This window comes from Phascolarctos cinereus, unplaced genomic scaffold (genome assembly GCF_003287225.1).
Source record: "Phascolarctos cinereus isolate Bilbo 61053 unplaced genomic scaffold, phaCin_HiC Scaffold_726;HRSCAF=1367, whole genome shotgun sequence".
Lineage (NCBI taxonomy): Eukaryota > Metazoa > Chordata > Mammalia > Diprotodontia > Phascolarctidae > Phascolarctos > Phascolarctos cinereus.
Genome location: NW_027556098.1, coordinates 177,111,513 through 177,128,436, shown reverse-complemented (window position 1 = coordinate 177,128,436; position 16,924 = coordinate 177,111,513). Strand labels below are relative to the sequence as shown.

General features: G+C 42.2%; 1 protein-coding gene across 1 annotated transcript in view; it reads right to left on the bottom strand.

Annotated features, from left to right (window-relative positions):
- Positions 1 to 16,924, bottom strand: part of TECTA (tectorin alpha) — an 81,973-nt gene that overhangs the window by 4,249 nt on the left and 60,800 nt on the right. The window contains 6 exon segments of the mRNA XM_020984871.2: positions 4,809 to 5,057; positions 5,284 to 5,447; positions 6,550 to 6,752; positions 8,620 to 8,730; positions 12,240 to 12,534; positions 14,696 to 14,983. Of these exon segments, the coding sequence (XP_020840530.1) occupies positions 4,809 to 5,057; positions 5,284 to 5,447; positions 6,550 to 6,752; positions 8,620 to 8,730; positions 12,240 to 12,534; positions 14,696 to 14,983 (1,310 nt within the window).

Here is a 16,924-nt window from a genome sequence, read left to right as displayed (position 1 = left end):
CATAACTGCAAATAAAGATTTAAAGAGAATGAATTCCCTTCTACCTCAGTTTCCCATGATTGATTTTTAATAAACAGAAGATGATTCTCTACTTAATACATTTCTTCAGTTAGATTTTTTGGGGGTCAGTACCTGTCATTTCGTTGGTATAGGCTCACCTTCCAGTGAGCAAATGGTGGCAGGCAGACCTAGATCTGCAACTCATCCACTTAGAGTAGCCCGGGACCCTGAGAAACTGTGAGATTTACCCAGAGTTATACAGCCAATAAGTGTCCAACATAAAATTTTGAACCCAGTTCTTCCTTATTCTGAGGATAGCTCTCCATCCACTCCTGGAGCTTAATTACCCTTCTATAATATCAGGTTTCTTGAGTTACCATGAGACTTCCAATCACAGAAGTCCACGATCTCTGATGAATCTCCATTGGAAGTCGCCTAAATATCAATGGAAGATACACTTGGTGGGTACTGGTAGTTTGCAGCATATTGTCAAAGATGTGTGGACAGTGGGGATGAGACAAATGGTGTCACTGAGGACATGATAAAGAGGCAGGACAAAGCAATGCTGGGGCAAGTTAGAGGACCTGGATTCAATTCCTTCCTGCCTCTGATATGTACTATGTGTTTGGCCTTGGGCAAGTTACTTAACTCATTCTCTGGGACTCAGTTTCCTCATCTCTGAAATGAGAGGGTTGGACAAGATGTCTTCTGCAATCCCTTCCAACTCCAAATCTATGATTCAGTGACTCTCTATATGACTGAAAAAGGAATTGGATCAGACATGAAGCAAGAATGAAGGTGAACAGCTCAACAGCTTAAGCGTTGCACTCCCAGAACGTTGAGTGCATCCTCTATGGAAGGACAATGTCATGCATACACAGCACAAGTAAGACCAGATAGGTTGTGATTTGTTTCTGAGAAAGGAGAGTCCATATGGATGAGATCCTAGATCCATCTAAATCAGAACATCATGCCATGGAAAAACAAAGGCTTACCACATATGTTATAGGGCCACTGGTGCAGGGATTCAGGGATCATGGGATGATGGAGAACTGGAAGGGAACTTAGAGGTCACCAAGCCCAGCCCTTCTGGATCAGGGTGGGGGTGGAGTGGAGTGGGAACAGTAAAGGGCGATCTTAGAAATGATGTGACCTGGGTTCTAACAACTACATCCTGGCATTGCTTCAGTGAGCATTCCTTAAGCTTGGCATTTGCATCCCTTAAGACGATCATCACGCTCTCTGAGCAGAGGGCAATGGCATCAGGGAATTTCTTCCAAATGGTGAAGGACTGATGCTCGATCAACAGAAGATAGTTATTTTCTTTTTTCTATGGCTTCCCCTGCCGCCAACCTATGGTTCAGAGATAATTAGAACTGAAGTTATCTCCAGAACCCCTTGTATTTACTTGTTTTTATAATTAGAAGCAAGAAGTGATAGAATTGGGAGAAATTACTTAGTCTGATCCTTATATTTGACAAATGGGGAAACTGACATCCATAGAGATTGTCACTTGCCCAGGTTCATGCAACAGAGCAAACACTAGAATAGGTCCTCTGATTCCCAGCTCAGTAGTCTAACCATATTAGGCAAAACCAAAGTTGCCTTTCAGGAAAATGGCCATGTGAAAATACATTTGCTGTATTGACTTATTCCCTGGAGGGGTATTATTCATGTGGGAGAGGGGAGGGTGAGTTGGTGCTAAAGATTGAAAAGAAAGGAAGGAAGGGAGAATCATCAATTACTTTTTTTTTAAGGTATGGAAGAAAACAAAAAGTCCAGAAGGGGATACAAATAGGACAATTTTGCTACTACCATGTTATATTTAATGTATACATAAAATGTATATAATAAAAGCTCATTGTTTTGTATGGAATTCTCTTTCTTGTTCTTTGTGTGTTGAAAAGTTCATTTTGTTGATGATTATTAAATTCATCACAAAGAAAGAAAAGGTAAAAGAAAACCCAGACAACATATGGAAACCAAACATTGGAAGCCCTACTTTTTCTTTTCCTGACATTCATTTGTACTTTTTAAAGATGGCCCAGGCAACATTAAATTCTACCAGTCCATCAACTCTCTATGAGCTCCCCACCTAATCCCCATTCTCCCATTGTTCAGTGCTTTTTCTCTTCTCATATGTTCATGCTGTATCCCTCGGCAGAATATGAACTCCTTGAGGGAATGCACTGCTTTTTTTACTTTGTCTTCTATTTCAAGTGCTTAGTAGAATACCTTGCATATGATGATAAAAAAGTGATGATACCTAGTATTTATATAGTACTTTAAGGTTTGCAGAGCTGTATATATAGTATCTCATTTAATCCTCACAACAACCCTAAGTAGGTGCTATTATCCCCATGTTACAAATTAAGAAACTGAGGCACAGGGAGGTTAAATGACTTAGCCAGGGTCACACAATTGATCTGGGCCATCTCTAGTCATCCTGATGAATATCTGGCCGCTGGACCCAGATGGCTCTGGAGGAGAAAGTGAGGCTAGGGACCTTGCACAGCCCTCCCTCATTCAAATCAAAGTCAATTGCAGTCATGTCATCACCTCCCTGATGTCATGTTTCTCTTTGAGAATGAAGGACAAACACACAATAACAATTTATTAAGTACCTACTATGTGCTAAATGCTGGAGATACAAAAAGAAGTAAAAGACAGTCCCTTCCCTCAAGGATCTCACAGTCTAATCTAATGAGGTAGACAGTATGCCAACAAATATATACAAAAAAAAAGCTACATGCAGGATAAATGGGAGATAATTAACAGAGGGAAGGCACTGGAATTAAGAGGGTCTGGAAAGTGTCTGAGGAAGGTTTTAAATTAAGATCTTTCTGACCCTCAGACCTCAGTACTTAATAATTACTTGCCAAACTGAATGAAAGAATTTGCTTTTAATTAACTCAGCACCCTGAATAGCAGAAAGATGACTGGAATAGCAGCTAGGGAATAGAATGAATAGAGGAGGGAACCATGGAGGGTGGAGGCAATGTTGTCTGGGCCTTAGAGAAGGAGGAGGTGATGGTGGCTCCCAGCAGGAACAGGAGTAAGCACTCTATTCAGAGGGGGTGATCTGATTGTGGACATGAGGAGATTTCCCCATCAACTCACTTTCTGCGCACAGGGGCTCTCTTTATGCCTGCCTTACAGTAAGCAAAGAGAGCAGCCCAGAGACATTGTTTCCTGATCTGGCACAGAGACACCCACACATTCCAGCCATAATTATTTACCTTGGCACTAGTTAGCTCGAGACACGAAAGAAGAGGACCCACTTGTCAACGGGCTTCTGAGCCTTCACGGAAGTGCCTCTGGGGAAGTTATATCGTATTGCAGATTGTGACGCCTAACTGGGGTATTAGAGAGTGGCAGACTTGAATTGATGGGGTGGGTCCCATGCTGCTACCATTTCCCTCACTGCTGGCCACATGTGACCTGACCATAGCTAACTCGTGCCTGAGGGCCAGTGAACTGATGTTAGCATAGAAACTCATATGAAAATCCTCCTCCGAAGCTTCACTGTGGCTTGTGTGGCTCTCTGAGTTCTCAAAGGCTATGCCTTCAGAGTACAAGGTTTCATAGGTCTCTACCTGGCCGGAAAGATTTTGAGTATGAGCTCAGTGGCACTATCTGTCATTGGAAGACTGCCCCAGCTACATTTGGAGAGTATGGAGACAAAAACTCACAGTGATCATTTCTGTTATTGTGAAGTTTGTCTATAAATGCTGACGATTGGTGGAAGGAATACCCATGCTGAAGAAATCATGATTTTTTCTGAAATAGGTATGTGAATTAGTCCCATTACTTTCTGCAATAAATCCCATAAAGAAATCTAACCTGGAGGACTTTATTCAAGCCCTGAGGTAAGCTGAGATGGGAAAAAGCTTATTTTTTTTTGGTATTTAATACAAAATGCAAAATATTACAATTTCCTTCCAAAAAAGACACAGAAGTAATGTCATCTGGATTCATGCAGGAACAGGAGCTGAGGTTATGGCCCTTATGTTTTGGGAAAGGAAAGAAAGAAAGGACTGAGAAATGCATTTTAGCTGACATGGGGGGGGAAAGCAGAACAACTACCTTCAAAGTCTTGCCACGAGTCACAAAAGCCTCGGGCTATAAAAGAGAAATGGGTCAGAAGTCACTTCCCTGCATCCAGTAAAGATGGTAGGCAAACCATTCCAGGAAAAAAATAATGTCTCTCTACCGTTCTGAAAGATCTATAGAACAAAGTTCCTGTATCTTGGTCAGCCACCCATACCAGTGGGTGTCACTGTCTGTTGGGAAGATTTTCCTGTTATCTAACCTTCATCCCACCTGATGTGATTCATTTCTCCTTGTCCAGATCAGTCCTTGGCAAGATGGATAATATTAAATCGCTTCCACTAAAAGTGTAAGTCCCACTTTCCAGTCTTAGTTATTTTCCAGATTATCTAGAGATGGTCTGCATCCCTTGCTAGTGGTGGAAACCAAGTCTCTTAACCTCAGTTTCCTCATCCGTAAAATGGAATTACAATCACCTCTATTTCCTAGGGTTGTTGTAGGATAAAATGCAGTAATATTTGTACAAACCTTGAAGTGCTATATAAATTCTAGTTGTCATCTACTGCTACTTCTACTACTACTACTACCACCACCACCACTACCACCACCACCACTACTACTGCTACTATTACTGTTACTACTATTATTGTTATATTAGGCAGCATAGGATCTCTATTTTGCTCACCTAGGAAATGACCTTGGTAAATAACACAGTAAGGACTCAAAGAGCACCCCTGAATCCCAAGAAGGCTACGCACCCTCCTTCAATGATGAAGTATCTGAGCTTATCATTGCTGTCCCGGGAAGGGGTTGCATAACATTTGTTCAACGTCAGGATCAGGTGTGTGGAGTCCGCCCCGACAACGAAGACTCCTACGTACAGCACATCTCGAGTGGTCAACACTACCTCACCCTGCCGGTAAGGATGCTTGTAGGAGGCATTCTTGTACAGAGCCATCTTGGTGGTGAAACTGCCTTCTTGGGTTGGGACGGTCAGGTTAATCACACTATAAGGTAAGCAATTCATGAGAAGGGAAGCCACAAAAATGCTATATTTATTCCCAGCTCTTAACCATTTTTCAAGGAGAAAACAGAAAGAAGACAATGGAATGGCGAATGCTTAGGGAACTTGTAATGAGGACATTCTTGATCTCATAGTCTTAAGGAGGCCACTGAAATTATGGCATCCCTCAGACTCCCGATGGAAAGGGCATGAGGCCCAAGAGACTTTACCTTAGCATTGGTCTGATGACAGAATCCAAGGAGATCTTGATGTCTAGTTCATAAGCACAGGAGAACTCCACGCTGATCGTGCGATCCCTCGTGATGATGTTACCAGTGTTGTTGGCACTCTCGATCCAGACTGTGTTTTTGTACATGATATGGGTACCATTTGACTGGGGAACAGAGGAAGGTCAAAAATCATTAATCCCTGGAGTGAGTCCTTCAAGCTGGCAGCCCTGAAAGTGGCAGAATAGCTTCATTCCATCTGTAACTCAGAGGCCATTATAAATCAGTCTGGAGCAAGTCTCAGAATGATGTCAAGCATTTACTGGAAAAAAATATCACAATAGATTTTTGAGAGCACCCTTCATTCTCCTAACCTTGTACAAGTGGGGAGGTCCTTTCATCTACCACTGAATTGTAACTGTGACTAACTCTCAATTGTCTATGGCAAGGAAAGAGACCACGGGTAATCAAAATCAAGAGAGAATCTCGGACAAAATGTTCAACTTCTACCAAATTTTCCACCAGAGCTGGTATTAAACACCAGCAGTAACTTGTTGGAGTTTCTCTTCCTCTCTTCTGTCACCCTCTGCTAAGGAGCCAAAGTGACCCAAAGGTGGACAATAAGAGTTGTACCAATCCATAAAGTGGGCCATTAAAGCCTCAGTAGCTACCAGTTGGCTACCCTTCTGCAGCAGAGCCCTTTTCAATGGCAAACCCAGTTTGGGACAAAGAACGAAGATGAATTCTGTGTCTGTTCGAAGGAGCAGTGGGAATTCAGGAGCTGTAACAGAGCTGAGCTGGAACTAGGCCAGGACATTTGAGAAATGCTCTGGCCCCCAAAGCCGAAGTTTAAAGCTGCCTTTAGGCAAAATTGGAAAAGAGGCTGAAACTGAGAGACAGAAGAATTCGTCCACGGAGAATGCAAAGCAGACAGAACAAACCAAGGAAAGAAACATGAGTCAAGTTCTGTGCCATTGCAGTGACTACAAAGTCCATAACACTGAAATGACTGTCCTTTCCTGTTTTTCTTCCTTTTGCATCTTTATTTCCTGCCTTGCTGTTTTCTTTTTCTTTTTCGTATTTATTTATTCATCCATCCACTCATCTATCTATCTGTCTATCTATCCGTCTATCTACTTATTTTCCTGCTGTTTTCTAAGGAGGACATTTTGCAGTAGATCCCAACCTTAAGTTAGCTTTGGGAGGACCCTGGCGTCCCAGCAGCCTTCCCTGTCCACACCGAGTGTTCTCCCTGTCCCATTTTCTCACCTGCACGATGTTCCCACAGTTCCCTTTTGTATTGTTGATCTGAAAGGAGATGAAATCTTCCCCCTCGATGCCAGAGCAACGCCGATCATTGATTCTCACTCCCTCTCTCTCAAAGCCAAGCTGAAAGAGTTTGCACTTGGATACGGAGACCTCCATTTGAGCAGCCTTGCAAGTTACCTCGGCGTCGATGATGTCATGTGAGTCTATGGGAAACAATGGTTTTTGAAAGACAAGTCCCTGGGAATGAGCTCCGCTGGGTGGGGATAGAAGGTGATGAAGAGACAGAGGTAAAGAAGACGGCCGGGGACTTGGATCCTCCAGAGGCTAATGGCTTTCATTCAAAGCCTAGCGCATCTCCAGCCGCTCTTTGGTCTGAATGCCTCTATAACTTATTTGAAAGCAATGTTAAATTGCACAGACACCTATGCTTTGAGGGAACAAATGGCAATGCCTTTAAGAAGTGAAAAACTGGCAACCTTCGTATTTTTCTCTTTCTGATAAACATCCCTGACAGTCTGCCCTCATGGGTACTGTGTATCACACCCTGCTTACTGTGACTCTCCCCAACACCAACTGGTTGCTTTCTTGGCAGTGGTAACAGGCGCTCATTCAAACTTCCAGTCTGAGAACAGCCTGAATGGCAGGAAACCGCCCCCCCCCAATAAAAACAAATAAACAAAAAACAACCTAAACCCTGGATCATCTGGCATGTGCATGTATGTGAGAAATTTCAATTGTTTTGTGATTTGGTAATACATGCATATTGTTTTTTGTTTGTTTTTTAGGCAATTGGGGTTAAGTTACTTGCCCAGGGTCACACAGATTGTGTCAAGTGTTTGATCTGACGCTGGATTTGAACTCAAGTCCTCCTGACTTCAGGGCTGGTGCTCTATCCACTGTGCCACCTAGCTGCCCCAATACATGCATATTGTTGTACCAATTGGCATTTTATCCAAGTACACAAACCTGTATTAATGGGCATCATAGAAAAAGACAGAGAATTTCGGTCAGCAAAGTCCTAGCTGCTGAACTGCCTCTATCATTCCCTCTCGTTGCATCTTTGAATCAATTAGGTTTCCATCCTCTAATGTTGTTAAACTTAGCACATTTTTAAAGTCCAGTCAGAAAGCAAAGGTCAGCCTGCAGATCGCTGGATCCGATTTCACACCATATTTTCCCTGCATAAAAACTTGTGGTGCTGGGAAGCAATGGAAAATAGAGGCAAAGAGGGTCCACCACAAGTCTAAGATTGCCTGGGAGAGTGCAGACAGCCAATCATTTCTTTTGTCCCTTAAGGGAAATACAAGTGTGAACATACCTATATATTCTCAGACATTTGTTGTTGGTTTCAGAAATTTCTGTTGGGTCTTCAGGGTTGCAAAGCTCGGAATGGGAGAAAAATCTCTAAGCTCAAATAAGTCTAATGAATGCACTGGAAACTCCTGCCTACTAGCTTCTTTTTGTCTGTTAGTTTGGAAACATCTTTACTTCTCTGTGAAGCAAAATCTTAGATCGATTCTGATTTCTCTCCTGTCAAAGATAGGCCTAGATGGAATTAGTTGATTCTCTGCATGCACAGATTTATCTAACCTGTTATAATTTACCCAAGAGAAGGATTTAGATGTGTGGAGATGAATGTGAACCTCTTCTAAAGTGGTTTGTTATCCTCTGTTCTCTACCTAAATGGCAGTAATGGCTCAGTAAGTTGGCTTTTGACTATAGAATCTTATCTATAGTAACTGGCATGTGTATAGTACTTTAAAGTTTGAGAATCTCATTTGACCCTCATGATGACTCTGTGAGGTAGGTACTGTGGGTGTTATTATTATTATTCTTTTTAATCCACATGTTGCACGTAAGGAAAGGCTCAGAAAGAGTGACCTCTCTGATCACAAAGCTATGACGTGCCCAAGGTGGTATTTGAACCTAGGACTTCCCAGCTTCAAGTCCAGCACTCTGACCACTAAGGTATCCTGCTGCTTGAAGGTTTCTTTTCTTACATTGTTATTATTATTATTTTTTCATGTTGTACTTTTCTGGGTGGGATGATTGATTGAATTTGTCACTCACTGTTTCCATAGGGCGGGGGTTCAATGCAACCACATAGTTCTCCACCATTATCTAGCTCACAGGTACGGTTGGGACAGTCAGCCCCCACACAAGGATCTTCAACCACTCCTGCTAAAAGGGAAAACAAAACAAGAACGCAGAACTTTATTTTCACACCAAATAACCGTTATTTTTGGCTCCTAACTGGACTTGGCATCTAGTGCTCCCGGGCTTCTTGGGAAGGTAAAGATTCTAAGACAATAACAGTAAATCAACTGAACTCTGGTAGCAGTCGAGGAAATCAGCTGCCTGGTCACTCCCATCATGGTCCAAAGGTGGGATTTCTCTCAAGGCCGAGATGACCATTAGACTCTCTAGGGACAGTTAGATAGAACCACAGGGACAATAGGGACACTTTGACCTCAGTCATTAAGGTTTGGAGCCCTCCTCCTCTATTTCCATTTTTAAAAAATGAAGCCATAATGCTTGCTCAGATTCATTAGACTAACTATTTCATTAATGAGAAAGACTATTAGATCGTGAGCCCCTCAAGGGCAGGCATCATCTTTTGCTTTTCTTTGTATTGCCAGCGCTTAGCACAGTGGTGCTTAATAAATCCCTACTGGCTGACACTGGCTGTCAGTAAATCAAATGCAAGAATCCAAACCATAGACGTGGTCAGGCTATAAGCATTATTGTTTCAAGGGACCATCCCACAAGCCATTTGGAGCACCTCCTGAATTAAATTAGCTCTCTATCTCCAAATGGTGCTACATCTAGCTGAGAAGAATGTTGTCTCCTGTTTTCAAAGACCTCCAACGAGGGCTCTCCACAAAGGCTTGTTTGTGGTATACCCCTTCCCAACATATAGCAGCCGGCACTGATGTATAGCACTGATACTCTGTGATTCTGTGATCTCCAAATATAAGTTGGTATATGACGATTAGAGCGTGCTGTTAATTAAAGTGGCTACAATATATGATTCGATCCCACTATGAACCAATTGCAGAGCAGAAACCTTTCCTTGGTCACGATCGCAGATTCTACCTCTGCTCCCAGTCGGTCACATGCCAATTATAAGCTCCTGGTCACAGGGAGGACTAAGTAAAAATATCTGATTCTCCCTTATAATAAAAATAACTTTCCCATCATATTGCTAGTCCCTCAAATTGTCATCCTCTCTTTATTCTCTTCCACTACCAAACTTCTAGAAAGAGTAGTCTACACATGCTATTGACACATTCTCCTCAACTCCTTAGAGACTAATTTCTATCTCAACTGCTCTCCTAAAACAGCTTTCTCCAAGATCACTAAAGATCTCCTTAGTGCCGAATCCAACAGCTTTCCTCCCTGGCCCTGTAGCTGTTTTTTGTTTTGTTTTTAATTCAATTTTATTTTATTTTCTGGTCCAATTTCTCTCCCTCCCCCATTTCCTCCTCCCCACAACCATGAGAAAGCAAAAAACAAAACTTGTCAGAAACATATACAGTTCAGCAAAAATAAAAGTCCTGCATTTGACCCCTGTAGTTCATGACCTTTCTGTGGCATCTGACACCACAGATCACTCCCTCCTTATTTTTTTGGTCAACTTCACCTCTGTTGGCATCTATGACATTGATAGTTCTCTTACTATTCTGACCATTCCCTGCACCTTTTTTGTGGGCTCCTTAACCTTACCCTATTCCTCAAACTCATTTTCCTCCCTTTTCTTGGGAAGAGAAGATAAAGGGTTTGGGCGGGAAAGGGGCCGGGAAGACTGTTTCTACTGTGTACTGGATGATGGTCCCAGGAGGGCCAAGATGTAGCTTTTCATTAGAACCAGATTTAAGGGGCTATAGGTTAAATTTCTACACATACACTAGTAGGGAGATATCCAAAGAGTAATTGCAGATACTGCCCAGGAGTTTGCCTGTGAGCGCTGGATTTACAGGCAACAAACACTGAAAGTTGTGGCTTCTCTCTCCCTCTCTATGTGCCTGTCCAAATAAGCATCCAGTTAATATAAGTCATTGTCTCATCACAGAGAGTACCTTCCTGGAAACTGGAAAAGTATCTTTCCAGGAGAGGGACCATGTGTCTCTTTTAGAAGATGGAATAGAGAGCCTTGGTGTATAAGACCAGGGAGAAAAGAGGGCCCCAAACCTGTGATGATACACCTCACTCTGTCTAGACCCAGACAGCTCAGTTAATCTTCTCCATTGATCCTTTTTATGGATGTGTGCATCTTTTATGTATATGCCCAACGTGGGCACCACTTAGGCAAATGCTGGGGGCAGAATAGGCATTTAGTAAATATATGTTGACTGATTTATACAGTGTGGGAATGACCAATCAAATGGCATAATAGATATAAAGTATATCCTCAGCAGCACACATACAAAAAACAGCCTATTTAGAAATGAGCTGGCTCATCTGCCAGTTGGCAAACATTACCTGCCCATGTGCAGATGAAAGCTTGACTGGGAGGTAAAAAGCAGCAAGATTCATTAAAAACAAAGCAAACATACAACACAAGTCCATTGAGCATAAAACAATTAAGCAAATTTTTAAAAGCCACTTCCACTGACAACATAGTGAGTCACAAAAATTGAAGCTAAGAAACTAAATGCCCTCACTAAATTCCAACAACAGAGAGAACTGTGCTTATTAACTTGTTTATAGACTGTTTTTGAACTCATTGAAGGCACATTCTTCATTAACTTCATTGTTTTCTAAGCCCCAAGTCATAGTTCTTCCTGCATGTGACCTGATTGCTAATTTTTAGATTTGTCATTCTCCAACTGGGCCAGACTGTAAACATGGTCTATGTGGTGTTCTGAGCCAACTTGTTCTTCACACTTGGATACATGCATGTATAAGGCCAGGCCTATTCTACACACACGTACATGTAAGCACACACATACGTTCATACACATACTCATCTTTATATGGTATTTGACTTATACTAAGTGAAAATATGACCAAATGCCCTCATAGAATCAACATACTCATGTAATTTTTACTATACTACTATACATAAAAGAACACAGTACTCTCTCTACATATCTATATATTGATAGATCTCTCTCTCTCTCTCTCTCTCTCTGTCTTGTGTTTCTCTGTGTCTGTGTCTGTGTGTCTATCTCTCTCCTAACTCACTCTCATGAATCCAACTGTAACCTAACACACTCTTATAAACTCACGTCTCCTGTTGGCTCTTCAGGCAGGACATGTCTAGCTATGTCTTTGAGTGATCTGCCTGTCACTCTCCATATACGCTTTCCTTTCTGATCTCTGCCCAGAAGCTCTTCCCAGTTTAGAGGACATCCACTGCTCAAGTCTGAAGCTGACATCCATCAGCATCATTACCTGGGCTTTTCAGTTTTATCGGCTTCCAAATTGCCTGCTCTCAGCTGGAGAACCTCACCTTCCAAAGGTTGATTTCCAATTGCTTTCTCTGGACTCAAGCTATGAGTGAGTGAAATTTCACTAAGGCCTTTCCCCTCAAGTCTTGGCGGCCGTCCATGGCCAAGTGACCCCATGAGCAAGGTTTGTTACCCTGGTTGGAAGGCGCTGTCCATTCCTAGGCAATGCCCCATCTCCTAAAGCCCATCCATTTAACTCAGGAAGCCTCAATAGACAGAGGTAAAAAGGACTCTTACAGCAATTCTCCTTCTCGATCCACTCAGTGCTGAGGATGCCGAAAGAGCGGCAGGCCTCTCCGTAGGCAGCCAGGGAGCCACACAGCTGGAACTTCTTGTGGTTGTAACAGCCATCTAAGAAGCAGGACTCATAGAAGGGAAGGGGGTCCAGCAGCCCATAGCAGGGCTGGAAAAAACCCTTCATGTCCGTGAGTTTTAGGCAGTAGCCATCACCTTGCATCATCTGGATGTGCACATTGTCACACATGGATGCGTACTGGGAGTACTGAAGCTCATTACAGCTGGGAGGGAAAGAGATTTTGTCAGTTTAATTGATACAAAAGGAAATGGCTAGGGACACTGGGAAACCATTGGTTTAAATTCAGTCCCTTCAATGAAAGACAAAGGCTACATATTTCGGATCTGTCTCTATAAGGTAACTAGTGCAGACAGGGCATTCTCCCACCAACTAGCTGGGTATCTTTGGTCAAGTCACAACTGCTTTAACTTCGGTTTTCTCCATCAGTAAGATGAGATACTTTCTATTCCTTCCTCTCTCATACCAAAGAAAGGTATTATTATCATTGTGAGATGCTAATTATCATAGCTTTTGAGCTGGAAGGGACCACAGAAAACACTACAATTGAAGGAAGTGATGCCCAGTCACCAGGTAACTTGAACAAGCTTAGCAGGTAGTAAGTGGCAGAGGTGGATTTGAAACAAGCCCCAGGAGCCTTCAGATCCATCTCTCTTCAACATCTCCCCACCACTTACATTTCTGTAGTGTTTTTCTGTTCACAAAGTGGTCTTACACACATCATCCCATTTGATACTCACTGTAACCCTGAAAGGTAAGCAGGGAAGGTATTATTTGCTTCACTTTACAGATGGGGAAATGGGCACAGGGAGGTTAAGTCACTTAACTAGTATCACATGGGAATAAGTAGTAAAGAGGGAACTAGAACCCAATTCTTCAGATTCTAGCCCAGGGCTCTTTTCACTACAGCTTGCTGTCTCTCCAACAGCTAGGCTAGCAGGCTCTGGGCAAGTCATTTTATTTCTTTGACCCTCAGATTCCTCATTGGTAAACTGAGGTAATCATAGTAGATGATCTCCAAAGTCTTTCTTTAACTCATGAATTCTATGCATCTGTGATTGATGAGAAAGTCTATTCTACTTATCTGGTTCAGTCTAGGGATGTGGAAGGCCCAGAGGAGATTCATAGCGTCCTTTCTACTCTTGGATACAAGACTGATTATCTGCATATTAGAGGATAAGGTAGAATGCGTGAGGGGTTCAAGATACAGCTGTAAGGCTAAATAAATGGAAAGCTTAGCTATTGAAATACAAAAGGAGATGGTGATTTTGGCTGTCCAGAGGACTGAAAAGCTTTTTTGCACTGAGACTTTTTGCTCATTTTTCATGCAGCCAGAGCCAGAATTGCCCCCTTCCTGAAAGTGCCTTCTTTTCTGGCCTGGTGCTACAGAGCACAAACATACCAACTCAATCCAACAAACCTTTCTGGGGTGCCTGCCAGCTCCTCTCTCCTGCAGGCAATTCCAGGAGCCTCTGCCTTGCACATCCAGGACACCAAAAACAACAGTCGTTACAACTGACATTTATGCAGCACTTTTAGGTTTTCCGGGCATTTTATACACATTATCTCGTCGGATCTCACAACTCTAAGGAAAGTGTCACAAGCAATATTTTCTTCTATGTGCAGATGTGGAAGCTGAAGCTTAGAGAGGCTATGAGCCATGCAGAAGGTCATAGTTAGTAAATGTCAGAGGCAGGATCTGAATCCAGGTCTTTCTGACTCAAAACCCAGTGTTCTATCTATTGCTCTCTATTGCCTCATTAAAATGAACAAACAAAGAAAACTAGAGCAATCTGGGCCAGCTCTTGGTAGGAGAATAATACGCTTTGGAAGTTATAGTACAATGTAATATCAGTGCCTTGAGGCCAGGGTATATTTCATTTTTTTTCTTTGTGTCTTCAGGGCCTAGCTAATAATTATAATAGGTAACATTTATATAGTCTTGTTATGTACCAGGGACTGTGCTAAGTGCTTTACAATTATTATCTCACTTCACCCTCGAAACAACTGTGGGAGATAGATGCTATTATTATCCCCATTTAATAGATGAGGAAACTGAGGCAAACAGAAGTTAAGTGACTTGCCTAGGGTCATATAGCTAGTAAGTATCTGAGGCTGGCTTTGAACTCAAGTCTTGCTGACTCCAGGTGTGGTGCTTCTATCCACTGAAGCACCAACTGCACAGTGTCAGGAACGTCATAGGTGCCTTTATGAATGTTGGATTGAATGGGATATTCCTACTTCTAGACCTTATTTTTGAGCTTCCCAGTGCACTGAACGGCCTCGGTTAAAGCATCCCTTATTCACATGACAGGATTAAGTCCATGGATTCCACAAAGCTGTCATGGTCTGCATGTGGGATCCTTCCAGGTTGCCCTCACCTCTTCTGCATACCATTGGTTTTCCAGCTTTGGGCCAACACCACACTGCTCACCACTGGCTTTCCCCGCAGGGTCACATAGTCGTCAGTCAGATCCCCATTGAAGTTGCCGCAGAGGCCACATACTTTGTTCTGTAGCCTTTCACTGATGCTGATCTTGATGACATTGAAACCATTATAATAAATCTGGATGTCTGGGCTAGTGTCAATCACCAGGAAGCCCTCACTGCTGTAAATTTTGGTGGCCAATCCTGTTATAAACGGCACATTCACCTGGGTCCCATTCACCTAGATGGGGAGGAAAAAGAAAGAAAGAAACTCACGGAGAACTGGGGGTAGGGGTTGGGGAAGGGGATCACCCCTTTGGTTCCTGTTGTTTCTGGTTACCTAATGGTGGCAGGAAATGGGGTGGTAAATAGTAGCGGAGACAGAGGGAGGAAAAGTGCGTGGAAAAACACAATGAATAACTTGATTTTGTGTTAGTTTCACCAGCAAAAGCCAATTACTAAAAATGAAATCCCCGCTCTACATTAAGGGAGAGCCAAACACAACTAAAACGAAACTGGGTATCATTGCTATGTTTATTGTTTTCTTGTGTATAATGTTCAAACTGAAATTCCCCCCAGAGATCAGAGAGCCACAGAGTGTTTCCTACATTCGTCATTCTTCTGCTTATAATATTCTCTTTCCTTAGCCCTTGGGAAACAGCATAACCAGATTTTACTGTACTTATAAAATAAATTGTTTTCCTGGGTTGTTAGTAACACTTTACAGCCTTAACAGCAAAAGCATTTTTTAAAAACTATGATTTTTTTTTTCATTTTTGGTTGGCTTGGGGTGTTCCATTCAACACAGTGTGTGATTTAATCACCATTGTCAGTTTTGCTCTCTTAGATAATCAGTTTCCCTCTCTAGCTCTTGCACACCGGACCAATGTGTTTATGTTGACAGTGATCAGAGAATAGAGGGAAGGGGACTGTCAGAAGGCTCTGTAACTTGCAATAAAATTAAAAATGAACACTGAAATTCTGACTATTCCTATCAAGCTTTTGCAAAACACTGACAGTGTAAAAGCCTCATGTTTGATTGTGAGCTATTTGATGATTCTTAAAATCAAGATACATTCAACGCCTGACTATCTGTGCCAATAGAGGAAAGCAGCCATGCATAATAACCTATAATTCCCAAATCATTTATGTTTGGCTTTGAAACGTAGACCCGGGAACATACAAACACACTCTCATCTTCTCTGTGCTCAGCTTTCTCCCTCCACCAGCTCAGCTTGACTATCAAGATTTGACTGAGGGAAGCTCTAGGTTTCTGGGCATAATTCAGCAAAATGGATCATCCAATTGAAGCTAATTGAGAATTAGACCTGGTGGGAGTCCAAAGTCCCAAAGCAGTTTGTTCTAGAGGATGGAAATTTGTTTACATGCCTAAAGACCTAACTAAGGCTTCAACGAATTCAAACAATAGGTCTAAGAAATCTACACTGGTTTGTTCCTTATTTCATTTGGTTTGATTTGGTTTTTATGGAGATCTCTGGTAGTGTATATACATGCATATATATATATATATATATATATATATATATATACATAAATTAATTAATTTTTTTGCTTTGGCTTTTGTTTTTGACATATGGTTTTTCTGAGTGGACCCTCTTGCTTAGGGGAACAATCAGGGTGGACACAAGAAAAAGGAATGGGAGGCAATCAGACACATGGGCCAGACTAATACTAATTCTGAAGACTCATAAAAATGTTCACAGGCTAGAAACACATCTATTGTACCAATTGATTTATCCACTCTTCTATAAGCTAGAACTTTCCATACACACACAGTCCAATGATAACTGATGGCTATAAGGATTAACTGGAAGTTCCTTAAGTGCTTTGGAGACACCAGAGATAAACTCAGCTATGTCCATTATAATTTAAGAAGATGGAACAAAGAAGACTAGTAAGATTAGGAAAAGGCTGGAAGGGTTCTGAATGACAATCAGATTTTATGTTTGATCCTAGAGATAATAGGGAGCCACCAGAGTTTACTGAGTGAGGGAGTGACCTGGTCAGGTAAGCTTCAGGAAAGTCATTCTGGCAGCTGAGTAGAGGATGGAATGGGGTGGGCCAGTGAGGCTTGAGGAAGGGAAACCAACCAGAAGTGAGGAGATGAAGGCCTGCACAGTGGAGGACAGCGGCTGCATGAGTGGAGAGGAAACACGTATGA